The sequence below is a fragment of the Sinohyriopsis cumingii genome, chromosome 5 (genome assembly GCF_028554795.1).
Source record: "Sinohyriopsis cumingii isolate HCF-2022 chromosome 5, ASM2855479v2, whole genome shotgun sequence".
Classification (NCBI taxonomy): domain Eukaryota; kingdom Metazoa; phylum Mollusca; class Bivalvia; order Unionida; family Unionidae; genus Sinohyriopsis; species Sinohyriopsis cumingii.
The window spans coordinates 28615620-28634345 of record NC_142965.1 but is presented as its reverse complement, the minus strand read 5'-3'; the positions used below and the strand labels follow the sequence as shown (position 1 = coordinate 28634345).

The window sequence follows — 18726 nt, the reverse complement described above, 5'->3', positions numbered from 1 at the left end:
ATCAGATCTCTGCTGTCCTACATGAAGATCTGAAAACAACCTCTTAAGGGTCATGTTTTGGTGACCTTTGAATTAGCCAATCCAAATGCAGCTTTCAAAAATCTGAAAGTGAATCCTGTTGTTCTTAAACATTCATGCTCTTCATACCTAAATTTGAGTTGCCTGACTAGACACAAAATCGACAAGAAAGGCCAGGTTACATACTTTGTTACCAATTTTAGCAAGCCTAGTAAGATATGGTTCACTCAGAAGATTAGTTACCAATAAACTTGGAATTTTGACAAAGGTATACAGTACTGAGTAAAACATATCATTTTCTTATTAAACATAACATGACCATGAATGTTGACTTTTTTAAAACCCTTTATTATTCTGCCATGTAGTAGTCATATTAACAAAATAGGCTGCACTTTAAAATAAAAGTACATTCTTTATGAGCTGCATAAATATAATAATTCAGAAAAAGTAGCTGAATTAAGTGTTTAATTATGGATGGGATAACAAAACCATTTGGTTTGATTTGCTTTGGTGTTCTGCAGTACAGTAAAACAAGTACAATTGGTAACTTAGTGTCAAGGCAACTGGAGTAGAGTGCATTACCCAAATGCATAACAATGGCAGCCAACCCTTGCTGAGGTAGAATTTGAACCCGCACCCTATAGGGCACAAGACTGGCACACACAGTACTAAGCCAACACTGCTCTTACAATGTCAAAATCAACAAAACAAACCAAATGACAGATGGGGAAAATACATTTCCACATTTGACAGTTGTCCAACCTTTTACACAGAATATAATAATAATGAGACCAAAATGGGCCTAAGATAACTATTTTGGTTGTCATCTGAGATAGCTCTCTTGGTTGACATCTGAGATAGCTATGTTGTTTGACATCTGAGATAGCTCTCTTGTTTGACCTCTGCCTAATAGCCAAGTGAAAAAGAATAGTATTAAGGTGATGTGTCCTTGTTCAGCCACAAATAAATATACTTCTAATGTTCAAAAATCAACACTCCACAAGAAAAATAATATTTTTCAAGAAACCAACATCATACCATGCATGATAAAAGGGTTGGGTGAACACATGAAACCTAGCTCATGCACAAAATACCTTTCCATATTTCAAAACCTAAACACCATAATGTTATGTACATTTAATTTGCATTGTTTGTTTGTTAAATTATTTTTAAAATTTTTATTTCATTACATATTATTGTAATGTAACATTGTATGTTATACAATTATACAATTTTAACCAACTGTAGTAAACTACTTTTGGTCTGTACTTTTGGTTCTTTTGATACACATCATTACAATACAGGGTGCCTCGCAGGGCATCTCGTCTTCACTAGCCAAGGTTCTAATATGATAATGCTATCTACACCTTAGCAGATTGAACAATACTTTAGTGCTTTGTCCTAGCGACATATATTGGATTTCATGAATTGCCTCCCTTAGTATGTAATGCCAACTAACCAACAGTGGTGCCCATCGGTCCAAAATCTTGAAGACAAGTGACTTAAAAAGGATACTATGTAAGGTTAACAATAGAAAGTATTACTACGTACCAGCAGTTTTGGCAAGACACAGGACAATGTCTTTTATTCCTGATGAGGGTCCAACCATAATCTAAGCATAATCTCTTGACTTGCACAATATGTAGTATCAGCCTTCCACAGAAGATCAGTTGTTGCATTGGGTTTAATGCCATTTCTCAGAGCAAGATAGGCTATATAAGGTGGCCAGCATAGCTGGTCAAGAACTGAGAAAACCCCAATAAGAACCACTGACCCACCAGTAACTAATGGCAGCTTTCTCACATACCGACATTAACCAACCCCAAGACTCAAACCCACATGGACAGAGTTGAGATGGCAGTGATTAGTAAAGGTGAGTGCTTCAGACCACTCAGCCACCTGAGGCCCCTCCACAGCAGATAGTAAGTGGATAAAATTATCATATTAACAAATTATATATTACTAATAAGCAATATTTTTTCACACCATGTTTCTTCCACACACATGTAACATTACAGCTATCTGATGTTATTCCTGTTGCACTTTACAACATATTTCTGAATGGTTGCTTAATTTTTTGTGGCTGTTTTTTTCATCTTACTCTTTGTTAATTTTATTGTAAGATGACAATATTAGTTCAATACTGTTATGTAACTATAGCATTATGGGCCGATATTACCAATATATTATTGTCATTTAACATATGAGCTAGTTCATTCAATACAAGTATTGGTTAAAAAATCCTCATCAGGGACTGAACATTATTTTCCCCAGGGTCTCAGGCTGGGTACCAATATCTGATCTCAGGGTTAATACTGGGTACCAATACCAATATCTGACCTCTTGGTCTCAGAATAGGTATCAATATCTGACCTCTTGGTCTCAGAATAGGTATCAATATCTGACCTCTGGGTTAATAATGGGCACCAATATCTGACCTCTGGATTAATACTAGGTACCAATATCTGACCTCTGGGTTAATAATGGGTACCAATATCTGACCTCTGGGTTAATAATGGGCACCAATATCTGACCTGAGGGTTAATACTCGGTACCAATATCTGACCTGTGGGTTAATAATGGGTACCAATATCTGACCTGTGGGTTAATACTTAGTACCAATATCTTACCTCTGGGTTAATAATGGGTACCAATATCTGACCTCTGGGTTAATACTAGGTACAAATATCTGACCTCTGGGTTAATAATGGGTACAAATATCTGACCTCTGGGTTAATACTAGGTACCAATATCTGCCCTCTGGGTTAATACTAGGTACCAATATCTGACCTCTGGGTTAATAATGGGTACAAATATCTGCCCTGTAGGTCTCAGACTGGGTACCAAAATCTGACTGAATTTACACAAAGCATTACTACTGTATTAATTCCTTCTGTACATGTATATGTATTCAACGTATTTTCATTTTTGATCCTACTGCTTCTATATTTATACTTGTATCTACTGTGTTTAATATAACTTTTAAACTGTGTGGACCTTTCAGTGTAAAAAAATAGATGGACCCTGAGGTCAAATACTTGGCTCATGGACCTTGGGCTAAAGAAATTGTTAGGTCCATGCACCGACAGTTTTGAATATAGTTCTTACTATTTGGAAGAGCACATTTTTCCCCGTTGACATATAAATATCTGTTTTGGGCTTGAACCCATAACACCTGATCAGCAAGGTCAAGTTCTTCCACCTGCAAAATATTGTGAAAATCAGAATTAATTCTTCCAAATAGTAAAACTGGATTAAAATCTTTTTGTATTGTTTAAAATCATATGGAACATACCAAAATTTGAGTGCTATCCAGTACAACAGGTCTGAAGGACAAACAGTTTCAAATGAGTATTGATCCAGCTATGGCTGACAGCACTGGTCAACAGTGAAATCATTACTGACTTGAAAAGGCCCTAATCTGTAGTATTTTGGTGTGCCGAACACGAATATAACCGTGAAAAATTTGTATTGGCTCTCGTTTTGAAGATATTCATATACCTCATTTTCTATGTTTCACTGTGTAAATTTCTCCAGTAGGACTGCAGCAACATCCGGAATAATGATGTAACATTGCATAATACCATCATGCTCACATCATCCACAGTTGATTGCATCATTTTCTGATGCAATGCAATACTAATGCCATGCGGCTGCTGAAGTAAGTTGACGTCAGCAGTGTACTATACATGTGTAGGCCTATTATACTAATGCCAGGCGGCTGCTGAAGCTGACGTAAGCAGTGTACTATATAAAGCCCAATCAGATAGGTTCAGCATTTAAAATATTTTAGACGTTGTGCGAGACAGTTCAAGCTACTGTTACATAAAACTTATTATTTTATCCATTTACGTACAATAAAGAACAGTAATGCCTCGAAAGTGTGTTAATACCGCGGACAATTTTTGCTATATTTGTGGGGAAGTGACATTTGCCAACCAGAAGAAAAGTATCAATTCTCAAGTGAAGAAGGCATATCATCTTTACTTCGGATGCAAGGTTGGTGACCAAGACAAGCCTTGGGCTCCGCATATATGCTGTGCTACATGTACAACACAGCTTTCACAGTGGTTGAATTGCAAAAGGTCATCAATGCCATTTGCAGTCCCAATGGTGTGGAGAGAGCCAAGCAACCACCTAAATGACTGTTACTTCTGCTTGGTTCCTCCTCTTTCCGGCGGAATAACGAAGCGAAAGAAGTCGAGAATAGTCTACCCAAACATTCCGTCTGCATTGAGACCAGTTCCACATGGTGAGGGACTTCCTATTCCAGAACCTCCAGCAGAATATTCTCTTGATTCATCTGACGAAGACAAAGGTGAGTCGACCTGTTCTTCTCCTGGTCCATCAGCATGCAGTGATCCAGATTTTCACTGTGGTGCATCATCAACCCCACACAGAATAACACAGGAAGAACTAAATGACCTGATTCGTGATTTGGACTTATCAAAGAACAAGGCAGAATTGCTAGGATCAAGACTCCAACAATGGAATCTTCTAGAAGAAGATGTCACAATTACTGCATATCGAAAGCGCCACCAGCAATTGGAGCCTTTCTTCAGAAAGGAAAGTAATCTGATATTCTGTTCCGATATTGAGGGCCTCATGAATGCTTTAAAAATCACTCATGACCCACAAGAATGGAGACTATTTGTGGACTCTTCGAAACTGAGTCTCAAGGCTGTGCTTTTGCACAATGGAAACATTCTTCCATCTATTCCAGTAGCGTATGCTGTCCACATGAAAGAGACATACGATAACTTAAGGCAGCTACTGAATTCCATTGAGTATAACAAGTACAGCTGGCACCTCTGTGGTGATTTGAAGGTAGTTGCCCTTTTAATGGGACTGCAGCAAGGATATACAAAATACATGTGTTTCTTATGCGAGTGGGATAGCCGAGCAAGGGAAATGCACTACATGAGGAAGGAATGGACTCACAGGCAGAATGTAGCCATTGGAGAGAAGAATATCCAACACCCAGCTCTGGTTGAGGCTCAGAAAATCTTGCTACCACCCCTTCACATCAAACTAGGTTTGATGAAGAACTTCGTGAAAGCCATTGACCGGACTTTGCCAGCATTCCGATACCTGCATGAAAAATTCCCTCGACTCAGCGAAGCAAAGATTAAAGAGGGAGTTTTTGTGGGTCCTCAGATTCGAGAGCTTTTCAAAGATGACCGGTTCAACAACTTGCTGGAAGGTGACGCGAAACAAGCATGGAATGCTTTTCGCCTAGTTTCTACAAACTTCCTCGGAAATGTTAGGGCAGAAAACTATAAGGAACTAGTAGAAGACATGTTGATGAAGTATAAGAAACTTGGCTGCAATATGTCTCTAAAGATTCACTACCTTCATTCCCATTTGGATTTCTTTCCTAGCAACTGTGGTATTGTTAGTGATGAACACGGCGAACGTTTTCATCAAGATATCGCAACAATGGAACAAAGATACCAGGGAAAATGGTCCACTACAATGCTGGCTGACTACTGCTGGACACTCCTCAGAGATGCTCCCGAACAGCTGTACAAGAGACAGGCGAAGAAATCTAAGATGTAGTCAATGACTTGATTTTTTATAGGTAGGCTATTACAGTTGACCTTTTACTATTGGAATGCATTTCGTTATGTAAACATTAATTTCTTGCAGATTACAAAAAAACTAGAGCCAATTTTGCAATTTGACTGTCATATTCGTGTTCAGCACATAAAAATTGATAAGAATTGACTAATTTTATTTCAGTAACATGACTTTTGTAAAAATTTGTTGTCCAGTGCAGTCTGTCAAATTCAATTTACTAAATGAATAATCTGCTTTTCTCCTATACATAATGGGGGCGCTCACCAGATAATATGTACTTTTGAGAGAGGGACGTATGTAAGGTGAAGTAGTTTGCATTTAAAACATGCACAATGGAGAGAATGTTGGCATTCCTCTATGCTACATTAATGTAATGTGGATGATATTTCTTTTGGATATTGTACTTTTGGAAATTTTACATGATTTAAGCACATTGCTAACTAAAATGACTGCTCCCTTGTGTTAAAAAATCAGTCTGAATTAGTCTAAAGTACACTATACATAGCAGCTATTAAAATAGGGAAAATGAATTTTGCCAGACTAGACAATACCAGCTTCTGAAAGTGCAATGAATGAATTACCAAATACATAAAATGTAAAATAAAGTTATCAACTCTTTTTATACAATTTACCTCTGAAGTTCAGGAAGTGAAAATGACCAAGTAGAGCTAGCACTTTTTTGAAAGGTGCACATCTGAAGTAAGGCCAAGCTGTATACTCTATAACCCATAGTACACCCATCAATCATACACCAAAATAAAGGGAATTAAAAGTTCTTTGCATTATACCTAAGATATACAAGGTCTTTTTTAAATAGCCAGTATAACCAGTGAGGAAAGCCAGGAAAATTCTTTTTCTTTAAAATCCTAACCCTATGGAAAATGCGAAACTGTATAGCGCCACCTAATACCATACATCTATCATTTCTGCATACTTCCCCAAGACCACCATTTTCAAAGTGTCAAAAGGGAATATTGTGATGCAGTCTGGCCATTGAATACATAATAGTTCAGAATGCATGTATAATGTCCTTCAATTTGTCCTACATTATTTTAGCAAGACACATGAAAGGAAGCTCCATGATGCTAGTCCTACGTGTGTAAACTGTGCAAACACTTTTTTAATTTGGATCAGCTCCTTGTGCATGTAGGGCTAAGGTCAAAGGTGATTTTACAAACATTTCAAATAACTGAGACTTTGCTTGTGTAATCAATGACCCAAGTGTAAATACATGTCAAACTAGAACCACCAGGTCATGCTACAAGGTCTTTCACTACCAACTATAGTAGTATTTGCACACCCTCCTGCTTGTACCCCACCCCCAGCTGATTTTAAAAGCTAAAAGCATCAAGGAGATAACAAATGCAGAATACTTAGTCATTTCATTCAATGACATAACTTCTAACCTGACTGTTGCCAAGGGGTACTAACACTGTCAACTTGTTAGCACTTCAACACAAATGGAAGCTCCCAATGTAAACAAGTAGACAGACTGCTCATTAAGACTCAACCATTATCACAAGGGACTACCACACTGGAAACCATCATCATAATACATGATTATCACAAGGGACTACCACACTGGAAACCATCATCATAGTGCATCATTATCAAAAGGTATGTCGACTATCACACTGGAAACCATATCTTCACGATCATAGTCAATCTCAATTTATTCAAGTTACAGTCACAATTTTCTCTATTAAAAATCAAGTAACATTAAGTTAATGGATAAACCTTGGAATACTTATGGATCATCATTAGAAGGTGTGTAGTGTCAGGGCCAACATTTATTTTAGAAGAAAATGCAAGGGAGATATATTTCTTTTTACGTGCTTCGGGCAGCATCATAACAAATTACCAGATCTGCAATAAAATAGTGGACACATTGTTGTGCAAAACAGTGTAGAGAAAAGTAATCTAATATACATGATAAACACAAACAGATATATTGAGATATATTTTTTTATTATAAATATGTGAATATAAACATTGATTCCTGTGGATTATATGTACTTGTTGGTGGAAATGAGTGGCACAAAACATTGGCAAGTGTTTTTGTAAAAAAAATTATATTAAATTACATAGTTTGCATGGGACAAGATTGATATAGAAAATGTAGACAGCATGTGCACAAAGTCAAGAATCTCTCACTCACGTAGCCATTATGATGCTCGGGGGTTCAGCCTACAAACAGCAGCTAGAAGGCAGGCTGCTTATCAGGCTTAGTAGGCTGGGCAGTAAGTACTTGCAGAAGGTAAAGAGTTAAAGTTTGCTAGTATGGCTAGTAAGCAGCTACTCTATGCCAATTTGGCACAGTGTTTGCAACTTTTCAATAGGCAATTGGCTCTGACCCTACACCCAACATAAATATTCAAATATCAGAAATGAGGAGGCAAGGGTCAGCAGAAACTCTGACTACTTTGTGCCAAATAAGCTGTTGCAATAAAATAATTACCATGAAACTGGGAGATGAGGCAATATTACACACAATGTCACTTGGTGTTAATTTGTAGAAGGTGACTGTTATCAAACTCATTTTATTTTAACTAACAAAAATGGGTGCATGTGCCTGCAACAACTGTCTCAGTTGAATTCTCAATTTAAAGAATAACAAGGCAACAAGGCAAAGAATACAAGGCTGCTGAACATTACAATAACTTGCATATGGTAAGTATTGTTTTGTATCGATTTCCCACCACTTGTATCGATATGTGTATTGTTACAGTAAAAGTACTGATGCATTGGTATACTGATGTATCATCTTACCCCTAATGGACACTGTCAAATTTGGTCAAAGTCTGTTTGTTGGCTTTTGAGAAGCAATTGTTTAAAGGTATTTCCATTTTTTTATTAAAAAAATTATATGGTGGATCAGCAACATTTATTGAAAATTGCAAGGCCTATAAACTGAGATGCTTTCTGTCAAATTCTGTTCTGTGCTTACTGAAAAGTTATATAAAGGTTTATCATCTTTTACTCTGTATGTGTGTGTGATTTGGATTTTTAACACAGCTTTAACAATTTTTGGGTATGTGAGAAAGCTTGCCAGTAGCTTCTCGTGGGTCGGTGGTTCTTTCCCAGGTTCTTCCTTCACCATTAATAGTGGCCGCCATGCATAGCCTATCATGTGCTGAAAAATGGCATTAAACCCCACAACAACAACAACAACAATTTTTCAGTCATATTGCTACGATGTCTGCAGTGTGAGAGTTTATAGTTATGTCTAGCACTGGGGCATCATGCCACAGACATGTAGCATGATGTCCCACCCAGTCACATTATCCTGACACCAGGCCGACCAGTCCTAACACTAACCTCTTAATGTTGAGCACCAAGCGAGGCAGGTGTAAGTACCATTTTTGTAAGTATTTGGTATGACTCGGCCGGGGTTCTAACCCACGAACTCCTGCATCTGAGGTGGACGCTCTAACCACTAAGCCGTCGGAGCGGTTCATCTTTTACTAATGGCAGCCATATTTGATTAGAGCATTTGCAAACATCTGAAAGCCATCTATGTTTAATTTGATCATATTGTTGGGCAGTTTTTGAAAAGATGTTGCTAAAAGTGTTTTTCCAGTTTTAGTTATGACTGCCATATTTCATTGAAAATCTGCATTTGTACCAAACGGAAAGCCTTTGAGGAGAAGATTGTTTACTCAAATTTCATTAAATTATATCAATTTTGGGTCAGTGAAGAAGTCACTGTATAGAGTTACTAATTGTAGAAATGATGACCATTACTGTTGACAGATTGGTACCATCTGAACAAACTCAAAGACCTTTATACCAGGATGCTTTCTGTTAAAGTTTGTCAAATTCTGATGAGTAGCTACTAAAAAGTGTTTCCACTTTTAGTAATAGTGGCCATCCAGACAATAGATCAACAAATCAGAAGGCCTTGATGCTAAAATGCTTCAACTTAAATAAGATGCAAATGTCAGGGATTTTTAAGAAGGCCTTGATGCTAAAATGCTTCATTTTAAATAAGATGCAAATGTCAAGGATTTTTAAGAAGGCCTTGATGCTAAAATGCTTCAATTTAAATAAGATGCAAATGTCAAGGATTTTTAAGAAGGCCTTGATGCTAAAATGCTTCAATTTAAATAAGATGTAAATGTCAAGGATTTTTAAGAAGGCCTTGATGCTAAAATGCTTCAATTTAAATAAGATGCAAATGTCAAGGGTTTTTAAGAAGGCCTTGATGCTAAAATGATTCAATTCAAATAATATGCAAATGTCAAGGATTTTTAAGAAGCTGTAACAATGGTGAAAGGATTATTGTCACTGCAGAAAAGATGAAGGACAGCAAAGCCAAGGTGATCTAAAAATATAATACAAACCAATGAAATCTGAAATATGGGTCACAGTGACCTTATTTGTCTAAAAGCCGTATTCCTTAGGATGAATCTACTATGTTATTAAATGGCAGTACTGTGGAAAAAATGGTTTTCATGAAACTTAACTAAATGCATAGCTTAAAGCAAAATATATTAAAAATGTATGTTACAATGACCTAGTTATTCTTGTTTCTAGTCTAAAAAGTGGTGTACTTCTTATAAAACATCTACTGTACATATCCAGTTACATGTATATGACAGTACTAAAAAGAATCTGAGAAACTGAACTAAATGCAAACCAATGAAGAATAAATACAGCCTGCAGTAATCATACTGCAATGTACCAACTACTGAGCAATCAATAGTAAACTATATATTTTATTTTTCTAGTTTTAACTAACAAAAGAATGATCACTGATGAAATGAATGCATTCATAAAGGTCAAATATATTCTGCATTTGTCATCTGGAAAGAAATTTTCACGAACTAAACTTCTCATTATAAGAAAATTCTTATAGTCACATATATGAGCCATATCATGAAATTTCACAACGTCATAAGATCTGGTCTCACAGGCAGAAGACCTGCAGTTTTACCTATTTCTGAGAGGACTCACTTAAATTCCTTTAGATATCACATCAGACCATGTCTTGGCTTTGTCTTTACCTTCTAGTACTCCATGCTGCATCTAAATAAATGAATCAAGTTACAAGACTCTGCAGTCAAGGTAACTAGGAAACTGAAGCAAATTCAAACCAAACTTTTATTTTGGAAAGAAGGATGGACTAAGAAAGTGTACAGTACCAGATCAAGCCTATTTTTATCACTCTTTCTGTTTCATGTTTCATGATGTTGTTGATGCAAGTGATTAACACAGAAAATAAATATTATAGACTCATTTCCTAGTAGCATACTGTGGGTAAATGGCACCTTGGTGACAGTGATGGCCCAAATGGTTTTGGTCCCAAAGACATCTGGCACCTGGGGCAATTACCCCATCCATCTGCCTCCCTGTTAGCACTTTCGCAACATCCTTCAATAGAATATATATAAAAGATTCAAGTCGATCTCCATGTTTTGCACTGCAGGTTTTGCATTAACATGTCTGTGTCTTATAGGTGATATCTGCAAAACTCTGGGTTCATCAGTAAAATAAATACACTGTTACAGGCAAATAGGCCAGACTCAAACATTATTAGTTACTGGACCAAACCTCACACCTGGGCCTGGGTGATATATATATATATATATATATATATATATATATATATATATATATATATATATATATATATATATATATATATATCCCTAACCATGTCAAAATACATTACCAATTCCAGAGTGTTCTGCCCTGCCCTTCCTGCTGGCCGAATACTGCGTGGGCCAAGTTCAAGTACAGAGCCATCAGGATGATGTACTGACCGTAGCCAACCTCCAAGTCTGCTTGAGGCCTCAAACACCAGAATCTTGTAAAGAAATTTGAAACGCCTTTGTTAGACAAGCTATTGTTTTTGCAAAGAATGGAATACAAGGTCTATTCTAAGCTAAGCTCACAATCAAAGCATTGGTATAAAATGTGACCTTGATTGAATAAGCATGTCACAGAATGATTTGCTTCACCTTCTTAATCATTTATCTAATGTATAAAGAAATAATTAATGCATCAATGGATTTCAGAAAAATTAAGTAAGGGAAACAAACTTAAACCAAAACCTAAACAAATTATTCTCTTTGAAAGTGTTAGAATATATTGATCTTGTTGATTCAACCCAAGTATAAAGAAAATCCATCAACGGGTTTAGGAAAACCATAGATTGAACAAGTATGTGTGTGTGTGTGATTTGGATTTTTAATGTAGCTTTAACAGTTTTTCAGTCATATCGCTACGATGTCTGCAATGTGGCAGTTTATAGTGATGTCTAGCACTGGGGCATCATGCCGCAGACACGTAGCATGATGTCCCACCCAGTGACATTATCCTGACACCAGGCCGACCAGTCCTAACACTAATCTCTTAATGCTGAGCGCCAAGTGAGGCAGCTGTTAGTACCATTTTTATATGTCTTTGGTATGACTTGGCCGGGGATCAAACCCATGACCTCCCGCATCCAAGGCAGATGCTGTAAGCAGTAGGCCACCAGAGCGGTCTCTCGATTGAATAAGCTTTAAACAGACTGTAATGCAAATTTTGATATCAATGAGCAAAGAAGAAAATGAATATGCAAAGAATGAATTATCTTAGCTCCATAATGATTCAAATTTCATCAAGGGATTAAGGAATTATAAGGAAATAAAAAATGTTAATCAAAACAATAATACAGATTTTATTTTAATGTGACCTTAACTTTATTGTCAAAGAGGCATGTGAACATGTCATAGAATGAATTGCTTTAGCTTCATAATGATTCATGCCAAATATGATGAAAATCTATCAAGAAGTTCTGGAAATATATGCAAATAAAAACATTTACCCAAACCTTTAACAAATCACTGACACTGAGAATGCCTCCACTGGAAAAGTGACTGCTACATCTTTTATCATGTGATCAAGAATTTTCTGAATAAAGGAGGAAATTAATGAAGAAATAAATTTAGTGGTTGAAAATATGATGCATGAAAGTGATAGATTTTTATGCATGTTATTTCAGCCATATTAGTGTGAATGCTGCAAATGCACATTCAGAACAGACTGTGAATCAGTATAAATATCTATAAAAAAATAAGTTTGGAAGAATAAGAATCTAAAATAATTCACATTTAGAAAAGACTGTGAATCAATCCAAGATGTTTATGTCAATGCAGTTTCCTGTTTGTGACAAACAGAACATTTGACTATTGAGGCAGGAAAAAAAATGTCATCCAATTTCTTTCAATAGTATTTAGCCAATTTCTACATTTTTATACTGCTCTGCAGTTAAAATGGATACAGTGAAAGACATGGGACTGATTCCTCATCTCTCTCTCTCCCAGGTGATAAAATGACAGGTGTCAAATTTACATTTCTCTAACATGGCTTAAAGCAAATAAAAGACTTATCAGTGAAAGCAATATCAAGTTGGTTTAGTGCTTTCTCAAACTGGTTTAGCACTTTCTGCTGCTTATTACAGAATTCTCTGCTTAACAAAAACCTTCAGAAAGTGCCAATGGACCCATTTCGAGTAAATCTGGCACTATGAATCATGTTTTTTTCAAAATCTCTCAATACTATTCTATTGGAATGCATAGATGCATTCATTTCCTTATTTCTGTTGTAGTTCACACAATATGCTTTGTTAAGTATCATATGAAATCGCATTCATATTTGACTTATGTGAAACACAAGTTCCGATAGTTACCCAATGCATGGCTGGATCAGGTCAAGTGAGGGTGAGTTCCAAATTTTTTAAATGGTTTCAACTTCCCTCAAAATGGCACCAAAGCAAAAGTCTATTTGTCTATTTACTAAAAGTGTGGATAATACCCAAAAAACATGCACAAGAATAAAACAGTATTTAAATTTGAAGTGACAAGTGACTTTACGTATGTGTGTGTGTATAGGTTGGGGCCTGATATGGCCCTGGCGAGTTGTCAGTAATATCTTGTACTATTTCTTCTGACATCAAATCACAGGGTTATAGAGGTGTGATTTAAACTTGATATTTGTATTATAAAAAAGGAACAATGCCATTCCTTTTCTGATCTGAAATAAATTTATCTTGTGATGTAATAACAAAAAAATATCACTGTCTATGAAAGAACAATCTAGCACCATAAATCAAATTGTCAGTCCCTTGCAGTACATGTGTAGTAGTTACAGTTTAATAAGTATGTATATTCAACCTCATGACTAGGTCATTATGTGACTTGTTAATAAAGAATTTGATTATTTTTGTTGGTTGTTTTTTTTTAAAACAAAATTTGCTATAAACTGGAATTTAACTGTCTAAACCTTAGAAGATTATTTTTCATAAACAGAATGATAAATTGTTCAAGAAGATCAATAAAGTGTGCCTCTCGTCAAATCAGCATTTAAGTTGGTTAAAATTTCTTTGAATAAAGCAAAAGTGTAAACATATTGCAAAATATGTTGAACAGCCTTCCCTAAATGTACAGAACAGACAAGACATTTTTCTTTTCTTTTTAAAAACAGAAATAATGATCACTTGATTCTTGAAATGGTATCTGATTGTAAATCACCCAAGACGTTTCAGTCTTTCCATGGATGGTCATCACCCATCAACGATTCAAATTTCAATCAGTAAAACTTCCATTGTTATAGACTAGACCATACTTTGAACTACATGTATTACATGTGTTATGTATATTTGATCTAATTTATATTTGATTTAATTTAATTATTTGTAAGTTTAAATTTGATACTTTCCAGAAATTAGTTTGACCTGCCTGTTTAGTCGAAAACACCTAAAAATAGAACTTTGTATCTTTTTGCTGACCTAGTTCCTGACCTTGATTGAGAATTAAGTAAACAACTTTTTTAATTCATTCTTAATGTGTGAATGATAACAGTGTAATAGAGGCTGACTGTGACTAAGTGACTTTAGACATGAATACTTCTACACTGTTCTCAATAATCTGGAGGGGTGACCCTCATCCGGGAATCTGTTTTGCATTTCAAGTTACTGTATAACCTTTGTCTACAGAGAAATTAGTCAGTCAGGCTTCTAAACAGTGGGACAAAAGGTGTTTTGTTTTTTCTGTTGTGATCAGTTGAGTTATATTTTTAATTTTCTTCAAACTATTTGGATTCGAAAAGATTCTTTTTCCTAGAAATATTTGAGTGCCCATACAGAATTCTTGGACAAAGACATTTCTTGAAATTTTATTCAGAAATTCAAACACTGGAATATTGTCTGTGGAACAACAAAGAACTATAGACACGACAGAACAATACATGCTATAGCATATGTCATCTCCTTCCATTTAGGATTTTTCATCGGGACTCAAACTCAAATTTCATTAAAATATTTCATTACTAGGACTTAAAAAATTTAATTTGTGGATTATTCTTGAATCATTTATGGATTTGATTCTTAAAACCACAAGTTCTTATTTTCCATTTTTACACTGTTTTTTTTTCAGGGAAATAAAATAATTGGTAAATTTTACAAAGCTTGTTGTTTTCACTTTTCTTTGTTATTGTTTATTACAGCCTAAACAAGTAACATAAGATGTGCAACAATCCAAATCATTTGTGTGATAGAAACACACCTTTCCCAAGTTGAAACTGAATTTGTCTTCTGGTGCTAACATTTTATAACATTGTTTACAATGATCACTGTCTTGATTTCTGCTGAATATCCACTGAAGCCAAATCTTTATTAAGGGGGAGGTATAAATGTTTGAAAATTATTGTCTTATTGACTCTTATCCGGATTTGTGGTAAAAAAAGAACACTATGCCATTCCTTGCTTTACTTAAAACAAACTTATCTTGTGATGAGTGAAAAAAAAAAAACAAAGTCGGAAATAATAATTTAGCCCTATAAAATTAAGTGGCTAGTCCCATACACTACAATATACGTGCATTCATAACTGAACTAGTTGGCAGTCATGTACATGTATATTCAATCATGAAACAGGGCCATTACTGCTTAAGGACTAAACACATGAATCACATGTTAAGTGTAAATTCAGTGTAGTCTTATTTTGTTGTTTGTGTTTTTAAACAGAATCTGTTGCTATCTGGAATTTTATTGTACATACCTCTTGGGATTACTTTTCATATTTAAACAGTAGAATAAATTTACACTGTTCAAGAGAAGATCAACAACGTGTCTTTCATCAGGTCAGAGTGCAAGTTTTCTAAATTTACAAAATATACATGACTCTTCAAATTAATTTCTACTGTCCATATATAAGATTGAAATAAAGATCACTGATTGGTAAAATGGTATTTGATTCTTAATCACTCATAACGCATGGGTCTTCATTGATTGGCTTTTCAAATGACAAATTTGAGCTGTACTGTAATATTAATAATAGTGGAAATTTTGGATATATGGAAATTTGAGTATGGGCTTCTGGAATTTCAGTAAGGACTTGTGAAAAAATGTCACCAGCCCAGGACATGTGTCTAAATAAAAAAACTTTGAGCACTAATACCATACTACATCATAGTTTCATGGGAGCTGTCAACATTGATGTCAGTTGATAGATCTATCCTTTATGAAAATAACTTATTCTAAATAAAAAGTGACATTCACTTAACTTACAGGGGACCTTCAGGTCACCATAAGTTACTTATAATTTGCATATGTATGACTATTACTTCTTTGCTCCATAAATGTTTGATTTTGAGCAGCCTGATTCTAATTCAAAGTTGTGGCTATCAAATATTTTCGCCCCAAACCAAGGTCTGTGTTGGAATCATTTTATTGTCACTGAAATAAAGTGAGATTTATTGTCCAATATGTTTGGAATTTCTGATTACAATATTTACTGATCTTTGTTTTGTGGAGATCTGCCTGATATGTTGCATCCTAACCAAGCATTTCAGATGAAAAAAAGTGGGTATATTATCATGCCCATACGAACATGTTTGTGTTTGTAATGTTGTGCAATTCCACATATACCACCTGTGTGTCAGGTAATTCTGCGCAACAATGCATCATTTCTATGAATATTGGATCATGTTGTTTTTGGTCGAAAATCCAATTTGCATCAAGAAAGAATGATCATCCTTTAATTAAAGAAAGTCATATTCATAAAGTGTAAAAAAATATCCCACATTACTCTTATAAGTTCACATGAAAATGTGATTTCTACATATCAATATGAGGACCCACTCCAAGACCTTCTTGAACTTGTAACCCTGAGAAACTTATTTATTATTTTTCTTAAAGAATCATACAAATAAATACATTATTTAAAAGACAGAACTCTTTACTTAGAACAATACTGCATCTTAATCAAAGTTCCTAATTTTGCAAGTTGTCCGACACCTACTTTATCATCTGCTAACCAACTTCTTAACCTCCCGCTCGGATTCACAAATTCCCGCATTGATAGTCTGTTTCTAAATTCTTTAGTAATTTGTTTCCATAAACAGGATATTGTAAACACATTACATCCTATTCACTGTTGCTTATCTTTAACATAATAGCTTATTGTTATAAAATGTTGAACTTCTACTAATTTTTTTACAAGATCGATTTAGTTTGCTTAATATCTCTTGCCAGTTATTGGCATTGTTACATTTAAATTTGTAAAACCAGCAATAAACCTGACCTAGTTCCTCAACTGAAATACTGACAGAAAGAGTCCAAAGTAATGTATTTCATTTTCATAGCTCAATGCATTAAAATTACATCATTTTCAAATCCAAATGCAGAACAGGTCGACATATCACGAGTCAAGAAAACACATGGGTAGTATCCCGTGTGTCCAAAATTAGTTATATTTTGAAAAAAATGTTCTGGTGACATTTGCCACTTTTCAAATGGTAAGTATTGCAGTACTTTTTTTTTTTTTTTGTCAATCGGTTCGATTCGATATCCGTTTTGCGCCAATATTGGTGACGGAAACCTAACATGCGCAGAATAGCCTGACAGAGGTGGACTGTATTTTCGAGACAGGGGCATAAAACTTTGGATTTGACCGCTCTAACCGATATCAATTTGCTTATTTTTAACTTTGAAGTTAGCTGCTACACGTTACCTTCCTGCTTCGAGTCAGCAATGGTCAGTCATGTAGTACAATAGTCCTACCTGTAAGACCCGACGCTGATATTTATGTTGTGGGCAGCACCTCAACAAAATCAAAATGTGCTATGTCTTACATGTAGGACTAGTAGTATAAGTGAGACTGGTCAGCACCCTTGATGCCCAACTTTGATGCTATATTTAGCACCGCTGCTTCAAAATAATGTTTAGTTCAGTTTACATAATTCGGAATATTTTGGACTCGTCCCTAATGCATCCACCGGTGGCCATGCTGAATGTCTTTTATACTGCGGACACACAGCAGCCGTGCGAATAGTTTTTCCAAAAGCTGGCACACGCCACAAGGCGACCGTTCAAATAGACAAAAATAAATACCAACCTTTGCAAAGTTCGACTTTGTTCGAAGATAATGGGCTGCTGCTAAACCACTGATGCCTCCTCCTATAACAACTGCAGTTTTCATTCTGTTTGGGGAACCAATAAAATGCCCCTTTAATCTAAAGAGCGGGTACAACCTATGATTGCGTAAGTAAATAAAAATGTACCAAAACAAGCAAGTATCTTGCAGTGCACATCCGTAACAAGAACCGGAAGTTTACTGCGAGAAGTACAGCTAACATCTACTCTGGGAACCGGTCCAAGAGTAATTTCCCTTTATTTTAACAATCGTACAGGTTAGAACAACAAAAGAATACACGTGTTACCCCATCTCACCAACTAAAGTGTCATTTACCATACAGATGCAGTAACCTTTTCATGATATACTCACTTTCTTATTCTACCTAAGGCTTAATTATAATTATAAGAAACAAAGTAACTGAATCTTGTCTCTATGGATTTCGTACGTACAATCGTGATGAAGAGTGCACCAAAGTCATGTGAACTTGATCCAATTCTAACATCACTGCTGCTTGAGTGCTTAGATCCAGTATTGCCTTCACTAACTGGTGTTATTAATACCTCTCTCATCCGGGGAATTCCTATCATTTTTCAAAACTGCCATTGTAAAGGCTCTGCTAAAGAAACCAACACTAGACCATAACGATTTAAAGAACTACCGTCCAGTTTCTAATCTCCCATTCATATCAAAAATCTTAGAAAAGGCTGGTCTGACCCAGCTTGTAT

At 35.5% G+C, this 18726-nt stretch overlaps 1 protein-coding gene across 3 annotated transcripts in view; it reads right to left on the bottom strand.

The window, feature by feature from the left end:
* Nucleotides 1-18210, bottom strand: part of LOC149798857 (protoporphyrinogen oxidase-like) — a 92679-nt gene extending 74469 nt beyond the window's left edge. Inside the window, exons 1-3 of one of the 3 annotated variants that reach the window (XM_089957762.1) lie at nucleotides 17981-18210; nucleotides 11273-11407; nucleotides 3127-3220 (exon numbers count right to left, since the gene is read on the bottom strand). In XM_089957762.1, coding sequence (XP_089813888.1) covers nucleotides 3127-3220; nucleotides 11273-11407; nucleotides 17981-18064 — 313 coding nt within the window. In that variant the 5' untranslated portion in view covers nucleotides 18065-18210. The remainder of the gene's footprint in view (nucleotides 1-3126; nucleotides 3221-11272; nucleotides 11408-17980) is intronic. The other 2 variants (XM_089957761.1, XM_089957760.1) reach the window with 2 other exon arrangements.
* Between the last annotated feature and the right edge of the window lie 516 nt (nucleotides 18211-18726).